Raw genomic sequence first — 16,535 nt, forward strand, 5'->3', positions numbered from 1 at the left:
ACCAACCTATTGATGCCAATTTATTAAACTCAATAATGGTAAAAATAGAAATGAGAAAAAAATACCTTACTATGTCCAAAGCAAAATATGACAAAAATCCAAGCGAAGCAAGTTAGGAAGAACATACAAGCTTAAATCAGGTTCCGGGTTAAAAACTCATTTTCTGAAGTAGTAAAACAGTGAAGTCAGTGAATACTCCTAGTATTCAAAACAACAATCTGCTTTACCTATTTTTGCTATATTCTAAGAAATTTCATAAAAAGGAAATGGGGAGGCCAGAGTGGTGGCACTAGCAATAAGGCATCTGCCTTGCAAGCGCTAACCTAGGACGGACAGAGGTTCGATCCCCTGGCATCCCATATCGTCCCCCAAGCCAGGAGCTATTTCTGAGCGCATTACCAGGAGTAACCCCTGAGACACTGTCACTGAACATTGTTCAGTGGTTACTCCTAGCTCTGCATTCAGGAATTACTCCTGACTATGCTCAGGGAACCATACAGGATGCTGAGGATGGAGCCCTGGTCAGTTTTGTTCAAAGCAAGCACCCTATCCACTGTACTATCATTCTGGCCCTGCCCATTTCCTTTTTTTTTTTTTTTTATATTTCATTAAAATAGAGCAGTCCTTAGCATCAGGTCCATCGTCACGCACATATATATATATATATATATAAAAAATGCTTGAAACTTAAAAGAAATGAAGAGACACGTGAAGAAAAATTATAAAATAAGTTAACAACATAAACAAGAATGATGGAGAACACAAATACCAGGTGATCAGCATGCTGTTTCTGCAGGACATCCTGTCTGTAATCCTTTACGAACACTGAACTGAGCTTGTCCTCCACCTCCGCCAGCCAGTTGAGCACCTCCACCTCATCCTCCCCGAACAGTCTAGCATTAGACAGGGCCTGTTCAAGCAGGGCTGCTTTCCGACAGCACCGGTCTAGAATATCACTGTATCGTGCCTGCAACGAGTCTAGCTTTTCTGACAGAACACTCTGTTCTGCGGAACTGGTCAGGGAGGAGAGGGTCTGCCCAATTTTGACTGCCTGGTGAACATCTGTTGCATGGCTTTCTATTTCTTCCTCCAGAGCCTGGAAATCCATATGGAAAAAATGAATAACAGAAACAAAAGAAAAGTAAACATAAAACAATGACTAGCAAATGATATAAAATCATATAAAAAATAACCAAGCAAAGGGCAAAATAATATTAAAATTAAGGTCAAAAGCTGCTTTTTGCTGATGATAGTCTATTTGTTGATTTATATTTTCACTTCATGAATGTGATTTTACCAATAGATAATTTGATCGTAAGTTTTTTAAACCCAAATTTAAAACTTTTTAAATCCCATAAACTTGTCTTCCTTAATACTGCAAGCCGTTTTCTGGTTTCCAGGATTTCAGATCCCAGTTTGTGTTTTCATTTCAGTTTAGAGTAGTTATTTACACCAAACTATTTCCTACCTTGTGTCGAATGATCTGCTGTTGTATTTTGGCAGTCTGAGTGCCCACAGGTTCTGAGTTAGCAAGCTTTTTCTCTGTGACCGATAAGAAGTCAGAAATAGGTTCAGCTGTCTCATGGAATTGTTTGGCCAGAACCAGGATATCTTCCAGCTGTTTTTGCCTACACAAATATATAGAACAAGCTGCTCAGACAAGAAGTCACACTTAAGTCACACTTAAGACTTAAGTCACACTTAAGACATAATAGTATGTATTCTGTATTCTGTAGAATACCAATCACTGCCAGGCACATTTTAAATATCAGTTGTAAACAGAACACACAGATAAAGGACTTTTGATATATTAAAGGCTTTCACAAGCTGTACCTCATTTTGATCCCACCAGAACTTTGTAAGCCAGGCAGATTTACCCACTATTACAAAACTGAGAACAGATGCTAAAGGCTTAAAAAAATTTCCCCAAGTTCTCCAGTGAGCAGCAATAGGTCACTGAGGTTTAGAATCAGACTTCCTAATACTCATGAATTTAGCACAGAGATCATCTGACCATGTGATCAAAATAAAAGTTTAAAGGTGTCAAAGAAACTTATTTTCTCGCTCAAAGTCAGATTATGAATTCAAACTTCTTTACCCTTTTCACCAAATCTAGCCAGGCTTCTAGTAAAATGAAGTCCTACAATATAAAGCTGAATAGACATTTAAGATAAAAAAAGGACATCCCCTGATATGAGTGCTAGCACTACACGTAGGGCATTTGCCTTGCAAGCTTTCCACTAGACTTGATCCTGGGCATTCCATATGGTTTCCTGAGCCTGCTAGGAGTAACCCCTGAGCACTGCCAAATGTGTCCTCCCTTCCTCCCAAAAATAAAAAGACCTCAGACAGCTGAATTTATCAACACCAATGGCAGATGATAGAATTACAGATCCTACAGTTGAAATCTTATTTAATCTGACATCCATAGCAAATTTTATTTTAAGTAAGCTACAGATGAAAAACTAGCAAAATACAAAGAGAAAGAACCCTTGAATATTGGGGCTCCTAATTTGAGGAAAACAACTATTATATCAGCAGAGTAATGATGAAGACTATATGGATGACTGTATCAGTAAGAGACTTGGTACTGTAGAATTTGAAAAGGCCTAGGGTTGGGCCTATGAGATAGCGCAATGGGGTATTTGCATGCTTTACATAAAGAATCCTGGTTTGATTCCAAGGATGATGAAAGTAATCCTGTGTACAAATCTGGGAGGGCTTCTGAACACCACTGGGTGTGCCCCTAAGCCAAAACTGAAACCAAACTAAATAAAACAAAAAGTTCTGTGAGTACATGTTGTTGTTAAGCATATCAGATCCTTGCTGGGTACCATAGACAAGCTTATCAAAATAAAAAATGAGTTAGTACTAGAGAGGCAGTACAGTGGGTTAGATGCTTGTCTTGTATGAGGCTAACCTGGGTTTGATTCCTGAAACCACATATTGTCCCCTTAGCATGTGCTCATGGAACACAGAACCAGGTATAAACCCTGAACATAATTCAAATACAATTTTCTAGATATAAAAATGAAAAATCTTTATTTCAAGGTTGGTTTTTTTTTATTTTACTTTTGAAATAATATTTGGCATTTTTATATCTAGAAAATGTTTTTTTTTTTTTTTTTTTTGGTCACACCCGGCAGCACTCAGGGGTTACTCTTGTCACTAGGCTCAGAAATCGCTCCTGGCAGGCTCAGGGGACCATATGGGATGCCAGGATTCAAACCACCGTCCTTCTGCATGTAAGACAAATGCCCTACTTCCAAAAATTGTTTAAATTGTTGTTTAAAATTTTAGAGGAGAGCCATACCCAGCTGTGTACAGGGCACAATATGTGGTGCTGGTGATTATTTAGGATATATGAGTTTACTAGACTACAGTAGGAAGGATATGAGCTCTATGGAGTAAAGACCATACATTTCACAGTCCCAGTTCAGTGTTAACACTTAACTGAAACTGAAGGAATGATAACTGGGGCCCAAGAATCCTGGGCTTTGGCCTCTGAGTGCATTTGCACATGTCCTAAATATGTACAATTTCTTTAATAAATTTTTCTGTTTATAATGAGAAAGATAAGAGGGGGAAAATTCTAAAAACTATGGCTCGGTAAAGGGAATGGCCCTGATTCATTGTTATGTCTGAAACCCAACTATGAAGGACAATGGTTGCAAAAACAAAAGAAAAAAGGCAGAATAAGCTGTGTGCAAAACAAGTATCTTAATACTCCTTCCTTTTCTTATAATTTTTTTTACTATTTTTGTTGTGGTGGTGATAGGGGGTTGTGCACTTGGTTGTGAGGCTCAGCAGAAATTATGTTTTGCTTGAATTTTATTTATTCATTTCTATTTTTTGGTTTGGAGGAAGCACCCAGTGTTGCTCAGGTTTACTCCTGACTCCTTGCTTAGGGATCACTCTCATAGTGCTCAGGGGACCACATATGGTACCAGATTTGGCTATGTACAGGTAAATGACTTAACCCATTTTGATATCTGTAGACCATACTCTAGATTTTTATTTTATTTTATAATTTTTATTTTGGTTTCAGGTGGCATCTGGCAATACTCAGGGGTTACTTCTGGTTCTGCACTCAGGCAGTGATTGAGGGACCATGTGGAATACTGGGGATTGAACCTGGATTGGCTGCATCCAAGGCAAAAGCCTTACCAGTTGTATTATGGGGGCTCTGGCCCCCAATATTTTATTTTAAAAGAAAAATATGTATCTATGTTCTATTTTAAAATGTCGATATAATGACCAGGAATGTGGCTCAGTGGCAAAGCACACATTAACAAAGAATGGTTTTAACCTCTAGCATCACAAATAAAATGTCAATATATGTATTTTCTTCTTTTTAATTCCTGCCTTCAGAATATAACTTAAAATACTGCCACTAAAACAAATAAAGATAATTATTGATCTAGATTTCCATTAAAAAAAAGACCAATTTCTGTATTTTGGGGGAGGCCACACCCTGGCCATGCTCAGGAATTACTCCTGGCTCTGTGGTCAGGGATCACTCCTTTATTTCTCTATTCCCAGTATCTTTTTTTTGTTTTCTTCTTTTCACATGTGTTGGTGTCACACCTGACTGTGTTTAGGGCTCACTCCTGGTGGTGTGGCTCCCATCACTATCACAACAACAACAAAAATTCATAATTGGGATTAGATAGATGGTGCAAAGAGCAACTGAGTGCAGTGGGACCTAGATTTGATACCTAGACTTACATGCCTTAGCCCTACTATGGGAGTGATCCAAGCACAATGCTGGGAGTATCCCCTGAACTCCATTCAATGCAGCCCAAAAACCAAAACCAAAATCAAAACCCAAGGTAATTTTGGTGCAACACAGCTAAAGAAAGCACTTCCTTGGAGGAGCAAAGTATAGTTAGTGTTTATATTTTTGCCGTTCACTAAGGAAAGTTTAGGCATTCCTTGAATGTCCATATATTTAACAAAATGATAGACTGGCTCCTAAATGCAGAAATGTGTGACATTAGGATATATTAAATAGATAAGTAAATAGAAAAAATAATCCAATTCCAAGAATCAGAAGTATTATTTGCAAATATGAAGTAAAATGTTTTTAAAAATTCAGTAAAGAAAAAAAAATCAGTAAAGATGGGGCCAGAGTAAAAAATGAGCAAGTAGGGTGTTTGTCTTGCATACTGCCATGCAGGGTTTGAACCCAGGCATCCTATGTGGTTTCCCAAGCACTACCAGGTGTGACCCTCCCCAACAAAATTTAGAAAGGGGGTTGGAGGGATAGTACAGCAGGCAGGGTGTTTGCCTTGCACAAAAGCCAACCTAAGCTCGATCCCTGGCATCCTGTATAGTCCCCTGAGCACTGCCAGGAATAATTCCTGAGTGCAGAGCCAGCAGTAACCCTTGAATAATGTTGGGTGTAGCCCAAAAACCAACCAACCAACCAATCAATAAAAAAATTCAGAAAAGAACGTGGCTGGATTATAAGAAATTGTGCTTGTTATTTGAAACCATAATTTTACTGTAGCACAATAATAAAGAACAATGAACTAAGTTTTAGAATTAAAAGTTGCTGAGGCTAATTTTTTGAAGGGTGATTTGTTATGAGAATCATCTCTAAAAATATCCCTCCCTCAAGATTAAACACTACCTTCTAAAGCACCAATAGAATCATTCAGCATCTTTTAAAACACTGCAGTGATAAGTCTAAAACAAGGCAAAACAAACTTCTTACCTCTAAAAACCTCTGCTTCTCTAAAACATCTTTGACCTTACCTGGCTGCTGCCTTGCTCAGTAGTCCAGTCCATCTACTTTCAAGGTTCTCCAACTGTCCAGTGATTTTCTCTCTATCAGCAAGCTCAGCTGACTGGGCTATTCTGCCTCCTTCTGCTTGGATCATATCTACTGTAGCCTTTCGATCATCCAGGAGCCGCTGCAGCAGCTATTGTAGACATGTTTAAGAAGAATGAAAAGTAATAACATGGGACTATTAGTTTCAGTCATACATATTTCAACAACATGGGATTATTTTAAAATATAAAATAAAGACAAAAGAGTCCAAAATCCACATCAAATCCTAAATTTAATAGATTTTTCATCTTTGTAGCAGAAACATGAGTTACAGTATGGTTTCTATTACCCACATGAACTTTTCATATACTTAAGCTTTTATATAGAGCAATGAATGTTATTATGTAATTAGCAGAGAACTTTTCTTTTTTTTTGTTTTTTTGGGGCCACATCTGGTGATGCTCAGGGGTTACTCCTGGCTATGTGCTCAGAAATTGCTCTTGGCATGAAGGACCGGGAGGATTGAACTGTGGTCCGTCCTAGGTTAGCTGTGTGCAAGACAAACACCCTATCACTTGCACCACCGCTCTGGCCCCAACAGAGAACTTATTTTATACAAAACTGCCTTGAAATGGAAATTAAGCCAACAAAAACAGATCCTTGTACATACACAATACATGGGAAGTCCTTATTTAATACTGTCACAGGTTCTTAGGAACTGACTACAAGTTAAAAGACCATATTAAACAAGTTTTCTCAAGTCAGTTGATATAAACTAATAAAATTTCCATGTAGCATATATATATATATATATATATATATATGGTGTCAAAGACATCACTGAATTTCTAAGTAAAAACCCAAAACACTTCAAATATTCCACAATCACTGTATTCATTTATTTCTTTAACCTACTGATTCAAGTTCAGAGTTGAGGATAGTGGGAGGCTATCTACACTGCTCAGAGTGCAAGGTAAAACAAACACCTAGAGGGGCCAGAGAAATAGCATGGAGGTAAGGCATTTGCCTTGCATGCAGAAAGACGGTGGTTCAAATCCCAGAATTTCATTTGGTCCCCCGAGTCTGCCAGAGGCGATTTCTGAGCATAGAGCCAGGAGTAACCCCTGAGCACTGCAGCGTATGACCCAAAAACCAAAACCAAACCAAAACAACAACAAAAAACAAACGCTAAAGACAGGATGTTCTAGGCAGGACACAAGGACACACCTACCCTCAGATTGCACCACACGTCTTTGAAACATTGGAGAAAACTTATATAGACCTGTGGAGATTGTGCAAACTCCACACAGTGGCTTGGAGGGGGATAAAACCCTACTCCCTTAGAGTCAAAATAAAATGATGTCACTCAAGGGTCTTACAAAATTATTTAAAACATCAAATGTCTCTTCACAAAATGCTATAATTAAATGAAATTAAAAAAGGACACATGAACAAAACAACCTGTTCAGACAACATATGCCGCAGCAAACTATCAGATAAAACTAAGATAATGAATATCATTTCCACCTTTCTCAAGATCACACAATGTAGGTTAGGATTATACATAAAACTACTGAATTTGCTCCTTAAACTATAAGCAAATGTGATATGTCTGCCACTCCCTACGGCTGCTACAGTTCACTATCCCAACATTCTCACTTACCTTCTGTTCTTGGATCTGTGCTTTTACCACTTTATACTCAGCAGATGGAGGTTTCTGATTGGCTATGAGCTCCTCAGTATCTGCCAGCCAGCTGAGCAATGGCTCCAAGGCATCTTGAAATTTCCCACAATGCAACAAAGCTTCTTGCAGTTGTGCAATTCTCTGTGCAACCTGTATCACAGTTAGAGAGGCTCGTTATGAGGAGAGAGCATTTAAAAAATTACTACTGACCCCTTCTAGCAAATACAGATGGCAAATGTTAAAAAATCCTTATTATTACTTAGGTTCCAGAAATATTAGCTTTAGAAGTTTTTTCTATGCCCTCTTTCCCAGTATACTTGTAATTTTCACACTATTCACCTTCTTATTTAGTGTATTCCATCGAGCGTTGATCTCTTCCATATCATGCTCCAAACCCTGCACATCACAGTTTTTGCCGGCACTTTGAATCAATCCCTGGCCAAGTCCATTCACCTGCTGCAATTTCATCTGAAGAGGATCCACCTGTTCTTTCTGAAACATCTAGATAATTGCAAGGCAAAAAAGATTTAATCTAAAAGCAAATTTTCTCTAGTTATTCTTGATTTATTAAATTTATGATTTAACAAAAGAAGGCCAAGCACATATCAAGGAAACATGTGATTTCATGTTTCACTATATTCACCTAAGACAAGCAATTACAGAGTTATGGTACTACTTAGATTGTTAAACCTAATAAATGATATAAATGAAAAAATGTTTAATTTTACTATTTATTATTTTGGGGGCTACAAAAACCAGCACTCCTTATGGTATTGGGGAACCATATGGGATCCTGTTGATGAAACCAGGGTTGGTTGGGTGCATACAAGGCAAGTGCCTTTGCTATACTATCTCTCTGGTCCCATCTGCCTAATTTTTAATACAAAGGAAATATAGAGAAGTGTCAAGATATCACAGAAGTGTGATGTGTACCAATTCTGAAAGGGAAAATACCAGATGACTAGTATTTATGATTAAAAATACCACGGGGAATAGCTCCAACTGATCACAGATAATATGTAACACTCTCTGTGTAAGACTAAAAACTCAACTAGTCAAAACACATTAATGATGTGAAAAAAGCAACCACTGCAAAACTTAATCCTCCTGTGGCCATTTAACTCCCTTCTGTTTCAGGACCACAGACCACACACAGCCATTAATCTTGAAACAGTATTCCTCTAATTACAAAGGGAAACATGCCAGTAATCTTGGGGAATGACCTTAACAAATTCAGACATATACAGACATATACTTTATATCTGTGACCACTGTATAACAAGTGAAATTTTAATATAATTTGAATAGGGCTTCAGAGATGTGGCTCAGTGGTAGAATGCATGCCTTGTATATGAGGAACCTGGGTTTAGTCCCTGGCAACACAAAAACACTGAACAAATGTAATAATGCGTATATTTCTTTCTACTATAGATGAGCCTTATTATAACTAGTATTTTTCTAAAAAGAAATAGTCAGGAAGAAATAAAATGTGTACTTGTCTCTAAGATCAATAGTTTTTTTTGGGGGGGAGGGGAGAGGCGTCACATCCAGTGGTGCTCAGGGGTTATTCCTGGCTCTGTACTCAGAAATAGCTCCTGGCAGATTTGCGGGACCATATGGGGTGCCAGGGATTGAACCTGGGTCAGCTGAGTGCAAGGCAAACACCCTACCTGCTGTGCTACCTCTCTAGCCCTATGATCAAATTTCTATTATCAAATGGCTCTTTATCCTATTATTTTTTCTTCCATAAAAAATTCCTCATGGAACTGGAGCAATAGGATGGCAAATAGGGCATTTGCCTTTCATGCAGTTAAGCCAAGTTCAATCCTCAATATCCCATACGGTTCCCTAAGCACCACCAAGTGATTCCTGAGTGCAGAGCCAGAAGTAACCCATGAGCATCACAGGTATGGCACCAAAACAAAACAAAAAAAAATTTTTTTTTCAATTTCAGTGAGACAGGTGAGGAAATTAAAGTTACAGGATGTTTTTTTTTTATTTTTTTAAAGAAAAAGTGAAGTAGACAAAAATAAAGATAGGGCTGAAGAGCTAAAACAGGGGTTAAGGTGCTTGCCTTTCTTTCATGTAGCTGACCCCAATTTGATCCCTGGTACCATATATGGTTCCCCAGAACACTACCAGGAGTGATCCCTAAACACAAAAGGCAGAAATAAGTCCTGAGTTGTGAAACAACCCCTCTCCTCTAGTAGATGTAAAAGTGTGTTTGGGTAAGACATATCAGTATTATGCCTATGAAAAAATAATCTAATGAATAGTCTCTGGATGGAGACAACAGTTTAGGGAATTCATAGCTTTAAAACAAGTTTCATAAAGAATGTATTTTTTAAAAAAAAGACAAATTCCTCAGCATTTAGCAGTGAATATGACATTCAATCCGGAGGTTTATGGTTAGATTAAGAAAGGTTTGTTCGGGGCCGGGCGGTGGCGCTAAAGGTAAGGTGCCTGCCTTGCCTGCGCTAACCTTGGACGGACCGCGGTTCGATCCCCCGGTGTCCCATATGGTCCCCCAAGCCAGGAGCAACTTCTGAGCACATAGCCAGGAGTAACCCCTGAGCGTTACTGGGTGTGGCCCAAAAACCAAAAAAAAAAAAAAAAAAAAAAAAAAAAGGTTTGTTTACTCCTATCCTGCTAAGAGATTTCATATTTGTAATTATGAATTAACATTTCATTTATACTGAATGTTATATATCTAAGCAGGTGTTTGGGTTTTTTTTTTTTATCCATAGAGATATTTGTTTTGTTTTGTTTTCCGGCCACACCTGGCAATGCTCTGTAGTTACTCCTGGCTCTGCACTCAGTAATCACTACTGGAAGTGCTCGGGGGACTAGATAGAAAACCAGAGATTGAATCTGGTTGCTGTGTGCAAAATAGCACCCTACCTGCTGTACATAGGCATGTATTTTTTTAATTGCAATCCTTTATTTGTTAATGCAGACAAATAAGCAGCATCTATAATATTTCTAACATAAAGCTAATTTTACCTTTCTTGGGATAAAACACAGTTTTATACTTTTATAGGCCCATTCAGAGTCTCCCCTAAATTTTTCTTAATTTGGGACTAGAGAGCTAGTACAGCAGGTTATGATGCTTAGCTTTGCATGGAGCCAACGCTAGTTCAATCCCTGGCACCACATAAGATCCCCTGAATCCCACCAGGAACAATTCCCGAGTATATAATCAGTGTTAAGCCCTGAACACGCCTGGCTATGATTCCCAAAACTAAACCAAATAAATTTTCTTAATTCTCTTCACTCTTTTTTTTTTGGTTTTTGGGTCACACCTGGCCGTGCTCAGGGGTTACTCCTGGCTCCACGCTCAGAAATCGCTCCTGGCAGGCTCCGGGGATCATATAGGATTCAAACCAATGACCTTCTGCATGAAAGGCAAACGCCTTACCTCCATGCTATCTCTCCGGCCCAATTCTCTTCACTCTTAACTACTATTTACATTAGTTGGATTTATTTCATAAAAATCTTAAATGTGGGGCTGGAGAGATAGCATGGAGGTAAGGCGTTTGCCTTTCATGCAGAAGGTCATCGGTTTGAATCCCAGAGTCCCATATGGTCCCCTGAGTCTGCCAGGAGCAATTTCTGAGCATGGAGCCAGGAGTGACCTCTGAGCTCTGCCGGGTGTGACCCCTCCAAAAGAAAATTAAAAAAGGGGCCGGAGAGATAGCATGGAGGTAAGGCGTCTGCCTTTCATGCAGGAGGTCATCGGTTCGAATCCTGGCGTCCCATATGGTCCCCCGTGCCTGCCAGGAGCAATTTCTGAGCCTGGAGCCAGGAATAACCCCTGAGCACTGCTGGGTGTGACCCAAAAACCACAAAAAAAAAAAAAAAAAAATTAAAAAAAAAACTTAAATGTAGGAGCCAGAGCAATAGCATAGCAGTAAGGCCTTTGCCTTGCACACAGCTGACCTAGGACGGATCTGGGTTAGATCCCTGGCATCCCATATGGTCCCCAAACTAGGAGCGATTTTTGAGCACATAGCCAGGAGTAATCCCTAAGCATCACTGGATGTGGTCCTAAAACAAACAAAAATAAAATCTTAAATGTAATGACACAAAATTGTCATATGTATCTCTTTAAAATTTTTGAAAAAAATTTTACTTTATCAATTTAGCCTTGATTTAAAAGTGTGTGTGTGTGTGTGTGTGTGTGTGTGTGTCTGGGACACTGGTGGAAGGGAGTGGAAGGGAGTGGATAGGAGTGGTGAAGGAATGATGTAGCCATGAACATTTTAAGTCATGATATTATAAATCCCAGTGCCTCAATAACAATGGTTTAAGAAATACAAAGTTTAAAAAAAAAGGTAAGTTGTTCACTATTTTCAATTTTCCATGCTAATGAGATATAAATACATATAAAGCAAAAAACCTCCTGAGATTTCTAAACTCCAAAGAATGTTGAGAATGCTTACTGTCACTGTGGACTTGTTTTTCTATTTTTAGGCCAGGAGTAAGCTTGAAAACATTTAAGGGCTAGAGTTAGTTCAAATGGTAAGCACATGTCTGGCAAAAGTAGGTCCTTGAGTTCGATTCCTGGTACTGCCTGATCCCCTGTCCCAACTCCCAACAATGTAGGGTGTAACTGTGGTGGCCTCTGAGTCTTGCCAGAAGTGGCATCTACCAAAAAAATTTATCATTTTGCTCCTTGCTTCAAACTTTCAGTACCCCTGTCTGAGGAAGTCTCTGATTACAGGGATGGGAAGTGCTGGCTGTGAGGTATTTCCACAACCAGGACTCTGCGCTTCTAGCTTCCTTGGCCATCCCCACCTTCCAAACAAGCTGATATTTCTGATTAATAATCTGATGGTATTTTCCAAATTCTTCAGACAGGAACTAAAATTATAGAAGAAATGTCTATATACAGATTTCTTTTTTTTTTTTTTTTTTGGTTTGTTTATTGGACCACACCCAGCAGCACTCAGGGGTTACTCCTGGCTCTGTGCTCAGAAATTGCCCCTGGTAGGCTCAGGGACCATATGGGATGCCAGGGATTGAACCCAGGTTGGCTGCGTGCAAGGCAAACAAACACCCGACGAGTGCTATCACTCTGGGCCCAGTATCTAAATTTCTAATGTCATTCCATAAAGAAATTTCAAAGGTTTCTTGAGCTTCTAGATATATTTTCTTTTTCTCTAAACTTTTCAAGTTTATTTAATAAAGTTGGACAGGGAAATATTAAGAGATTTAGCTGGGATGGATTTTAGCTGGGGTAGGGGATTTTGATAATCGAAGAGGTCTGAGATAGGAGTTATACAGAAGAAAAGCTGTATGGAACACTTCAATTTTCATGTCATCCTTGTGCAGGGGACATGCTAATCTCTCTGTATCATTCCAAGTTTAGTATGCATGCTGTTGGATGCACTGAATGTGAGTACTCTTGATATTATAACGTGGTAATAGTTAAATGCAGGGGGCAAAGAGATAGTACAATGGCCAAGGCCCTGCACACAACCCTGAACGTGGCCAACCTGGGTTTGATCCTCAGTACCATGTATGATCCCGAAGCCCACCAAGAGTAATTCCTTAAGTGCCGAGCCAGGAGTAAGTCTGGAGTACTATGGGTGTCAGCCAAAAACAAAAAGATTTAAGAACAAATAAACTTTGATGGGGCCAGAGAGATAGCACAGCAGTAGGGCATTTAGCCTTGCATGCGGCCAACCCAGGATGGACCTGGGTTCAATTCTCAGCATCTCATATAGTCCCCTGAGCCTGCCAGTAGTGATTTCTGAGCACAGAGCCAGGAGTAACCCCTGAACACTGCCGGGTGTGGCCCAAAAACCAAAACCACACACACACACACACACACACACACACACACACACACACACACACACACACGAAAAGAAAAGAAAAGAAAAGAAAAGAAAAGAAGTAAAATTTGAAGCTGAAAATGCCCCAAAACTTTCAGTACCTTCTTTGAGGACTTCTCTCTTAGTCTCTACATCATCCTGCCTCTTACAACCTCTTTAGATTGTTTCAAGTTACTCCTTTCCTTTGCTCACTTTTCCATTTACCTGCTCACCCTTTTAGTTCTTTTTTTGGGGGGGCCACACCCAGCGTTGCTCAGGGGTTACTCCTGGCTGTCTGCTCAGAAATAGCTCCAGGCAGGCACGGGAGACCATATGGGACACCGGGATGCGAACCAACCACCTTTGATCCTGGATCGGCTGCTTGCAAGGCAAACACCGCTGTGCTATCTCTCCGGGCCCACCCTTTTAGTTCTATTATGTCAAACTCTTCCCAAACTCTTGCCCAAATAATACTACCAACCATTTACTCTATCCCCCCTTTTCTTTTTACCACAGGCCTTTCTTTTCTTTTGGGGCCATACCCAGCAGTACTCAGGAATCACTCCTAGAGGATGGGGGACTGTAGGGTATCCAATTCAGGTCAGCAGTATGCAGGGCAAGTGTCCTACCTACGATACTATCACTCCAGCCCCAGAGTCTTTATTTTCTATTCAAAGCATTTGCTATGGTGTAAAACTACTTATTTGTACTTATTTGGGAGTAATGCTTGCCTCTCCCACAACTGCTTAAGTTCTATAGAATCTGGTAGCATGCCAGTTGTTTCCTGGAGCCCTACGCACAGAGTGGGCACACAATAAAAATTCATTCAATGAATAAACAGATCCATGTATAGGGAACACATGAATATACAGATCCATGTTTTAGGGAAGGCAAGCAAATACATAAAGATTCTGTTAACCAGTCAAACATCCAAATAACTCAAATGAGATCATGAGAATCCCTAGTTTTTCTTTTGCTTACATACCCCAGTCTTTGAAGCTGCTAATTGTGGTTCCAATAATCACACACAACAGATTTGTCCAGACTGTGCCTAGCATCAGTAGGACACCAGAGATGTAAACCTGTGACCATAAACTTGCAAAGTAGGCACTCTAAGCCTCTGGATCAAGAATATATTCTAAAGTAAACAAACATTTTCAAAATAATCTCAATATATTCTCATTCGTTAATGGTCCTGTCTGGAACAGATGTAGGCTTCTGCTTGCTTCTAGATATTTCATAAAGGAACTATACTTCCAAAGATAATAAGCTGGTAGACTACTATCTTCTTTTTCTGCCACTTATATCTGGCAATATTTTATAATATGGCTACCTTCTGGAGCTGGAAGAATCCTTCAAAATTATCTAGTCCCATCTATTAATTTTGCAGATGGGAAACAGATTCCAAAATCTAATGCTAAGGTTTCTCTAAAAATTTTCTGAAATTTTATGCATATTTGATTAGTTTTTTTAAAAATTTGCATTATGGTAATGCATCATACTACATTATACTTACACTTATTATAGTTATTATTTTAAGGTTCATACTGAAAATATTTTATATAAGCAAGAATGCTAGTGATTTCTGGACAGGTTTCTAGAATCTTAATGTTAATCCCAAACTCAGTAAAAATCAGAGAATGAAAACAAATCCATCAACCTAAAAGGTGACACAATTTGGTGGGTTGTTATGTTACAAAATAATTAGTAAAGCTCAAGGTGAGATAACCACCACTCTCATGCTAAGCAGGAGAATTTTAGCCCACAAAAAAAAAATTTTTTTTTTAAGTCTTAGGGTCACAACCAGCTGTGCTCAGGGCTAACTCCTGGCTCTGAGCTCAGAGATTACTCCTGGAGGGAGTCGGTGATCATATGGAGTGCCAGGGCATGAATCCAGGTCGGTCACATGCAAGGCAAACGCCTTGTCCATTGTAGTATAACTCCAGTCCCTCAAAACGATTTTTCATTATTCTGGACAGTGCATATTTAACACTAGTCACCTAAGACTACCAATTGGGTAGATGGCAGAACCCACTTTTCTCTTGCACACCAACTCAGTTAATACTTGATAAAAGAATGGTACTATCTTGGGCTTAAGGACAGTGTAACATCAAATCACTTCTCAGTTCAGTAATTCCTGAATAGATTAGATAACTCTCTTAACTTCTTCACACCTTACCCTTGATTACAGAATGAGGGGGACAATGAACTGTGGGAGGCTGTATTTTCACTAGAAAAGCTCATGGATATGAGCACTGTTCCAAGTGGTATTCTAATGTTCTATTCTCTGACATTAAGAATCTCATAGAGGGCCGGGTGGTGGCGCTAAAGGTAAGGTGCCTGCCTTGCCTGCGCTAGCCTTGGATGGACCGCGGTTCGATCCCCCGGTGTCCCATATGGTCCCCCAAGCCAGGAGCAACTTCTGAGCACATAGCCAGGAGTAACCCCTGAGCGTTACCGGGTATGGCCCAAAAACAAAAACAAAAACAAAAACAAACAAAAAAAAAAGAATCTCATAGAGGGCCCGGAGAAATAGCACAGCGGTGTTTGCCTTGCAAGCAGCCGATCCAGGACCAAAGGTGGTTGGTTCAAATCCCGGTGTCCCATATGGTCCGCCGTACCTGCCAAGAGCTATTCTGAGCAGACAGCCAGGAGTAACCCCTGAGCACCGCCGGGTGTGGCCCAAAAACCGGGAAAAAAAAAAAAAGAATCTCATAGAGAGGCTTGACAGAGTACATGGGTTAAGATGCTTGACTTACTACACACAGGGTGGTGCCTGTATGGTCCTAGCACTGCATATGCCCTCGAGAAACACCAGGAGTGGCTCAGTTCCTCCCTCCCCACAAAAAAAGAATCTCATAAAACTTGGAACTAAGAGAGACTTAGGAGGACATTTAGTCTAATTCCCTCTTTTATAAAGAAATAAAAGGTCTAGGAGATTGAGTTGCTTCCGTTGATGAATAAAGTACCATTTTCTAGGGTTTGTTCTTGGACCACATTCAGAGGCTACTCCTAGTTCTGTACTTAAGATCACTCCTGACAGTGCCTGAAGAACACATGATGTCAGGGACTGAACCAGCGTTGGCCACACGCAAGCCAAGAGCCTTAACAACTGATAAAAACTGATATCTTGGCTTCTAAAATATCTCTTTAAAAAATGTAAGGGACACTCTCAGTAGTATGGATGGGATTGGAGTTAGTATAGACCTGACAGGACCCAAACCTCAGGGACCCTAGGGCAACACTAGATGGTCAT

General features: G+C 39.7%; 1 protein-coding gene and 1 non-coding gene across 2 annotated transcripts in view; both read right to left on the reverse strand.

The window, feature by feature from the left end:
* The window catches only part of MACF1 (microtubule actin crosslinking factor 1), a 413,147-nt gene that overhangs the window by 58,856 nt on the left and 337,756 nt on the right, over nt 1–16,535 (reverse strand). Inside the window, exons 59-63 of the mRNA XM_049774609.1 lie at nt 7,800–7,961; nt 7,440–7,610; nt 5,761–5,927; nt 1,469–1,628; nt 770–1,096 (exon numbers count right to left, since the gene is read on the reverse strand). Coding sequence (XP_049630566.1) covers nt 770–1,096; nt 1,469–1,628; nt 5,761–5,927; nt 7,440–7,610; nt 7,800–7,961 — 987 coding nt within the window. The remainder of the gene's footprint in view (nt 1–769; nt 1,097–1,468; nt 1,629–5,760; nt 5,928–7,439; nt 7,611–7,799; nt 7,962–16,535) is intronic.
* Nucleotides 12,750–12,852, reverse strand: LOC126012347 (U6 spliceosomal RNA). Its single transcript, XR_007496858.1, has one exon. It is a non-coding gene; the product is annotated as a U6 spliceosomal RNA (small nuclear RNA).

The sequence above is a fragment of the Suncus etruscus genome, chromosome 6, assembly GCF_024139225.1.
Source record: "Suncus etruscus isolate mSunEtr1 chromosome 6, mSunEtr1.pri.cur, whole genome shotgun sequence".
Classification (NCBI taxonomy): Eukaryota; Metazoa; Chordata; class Mammalia; order Eulipotyphla; family Soricidae; genus Suncus; species Suncus etruscus.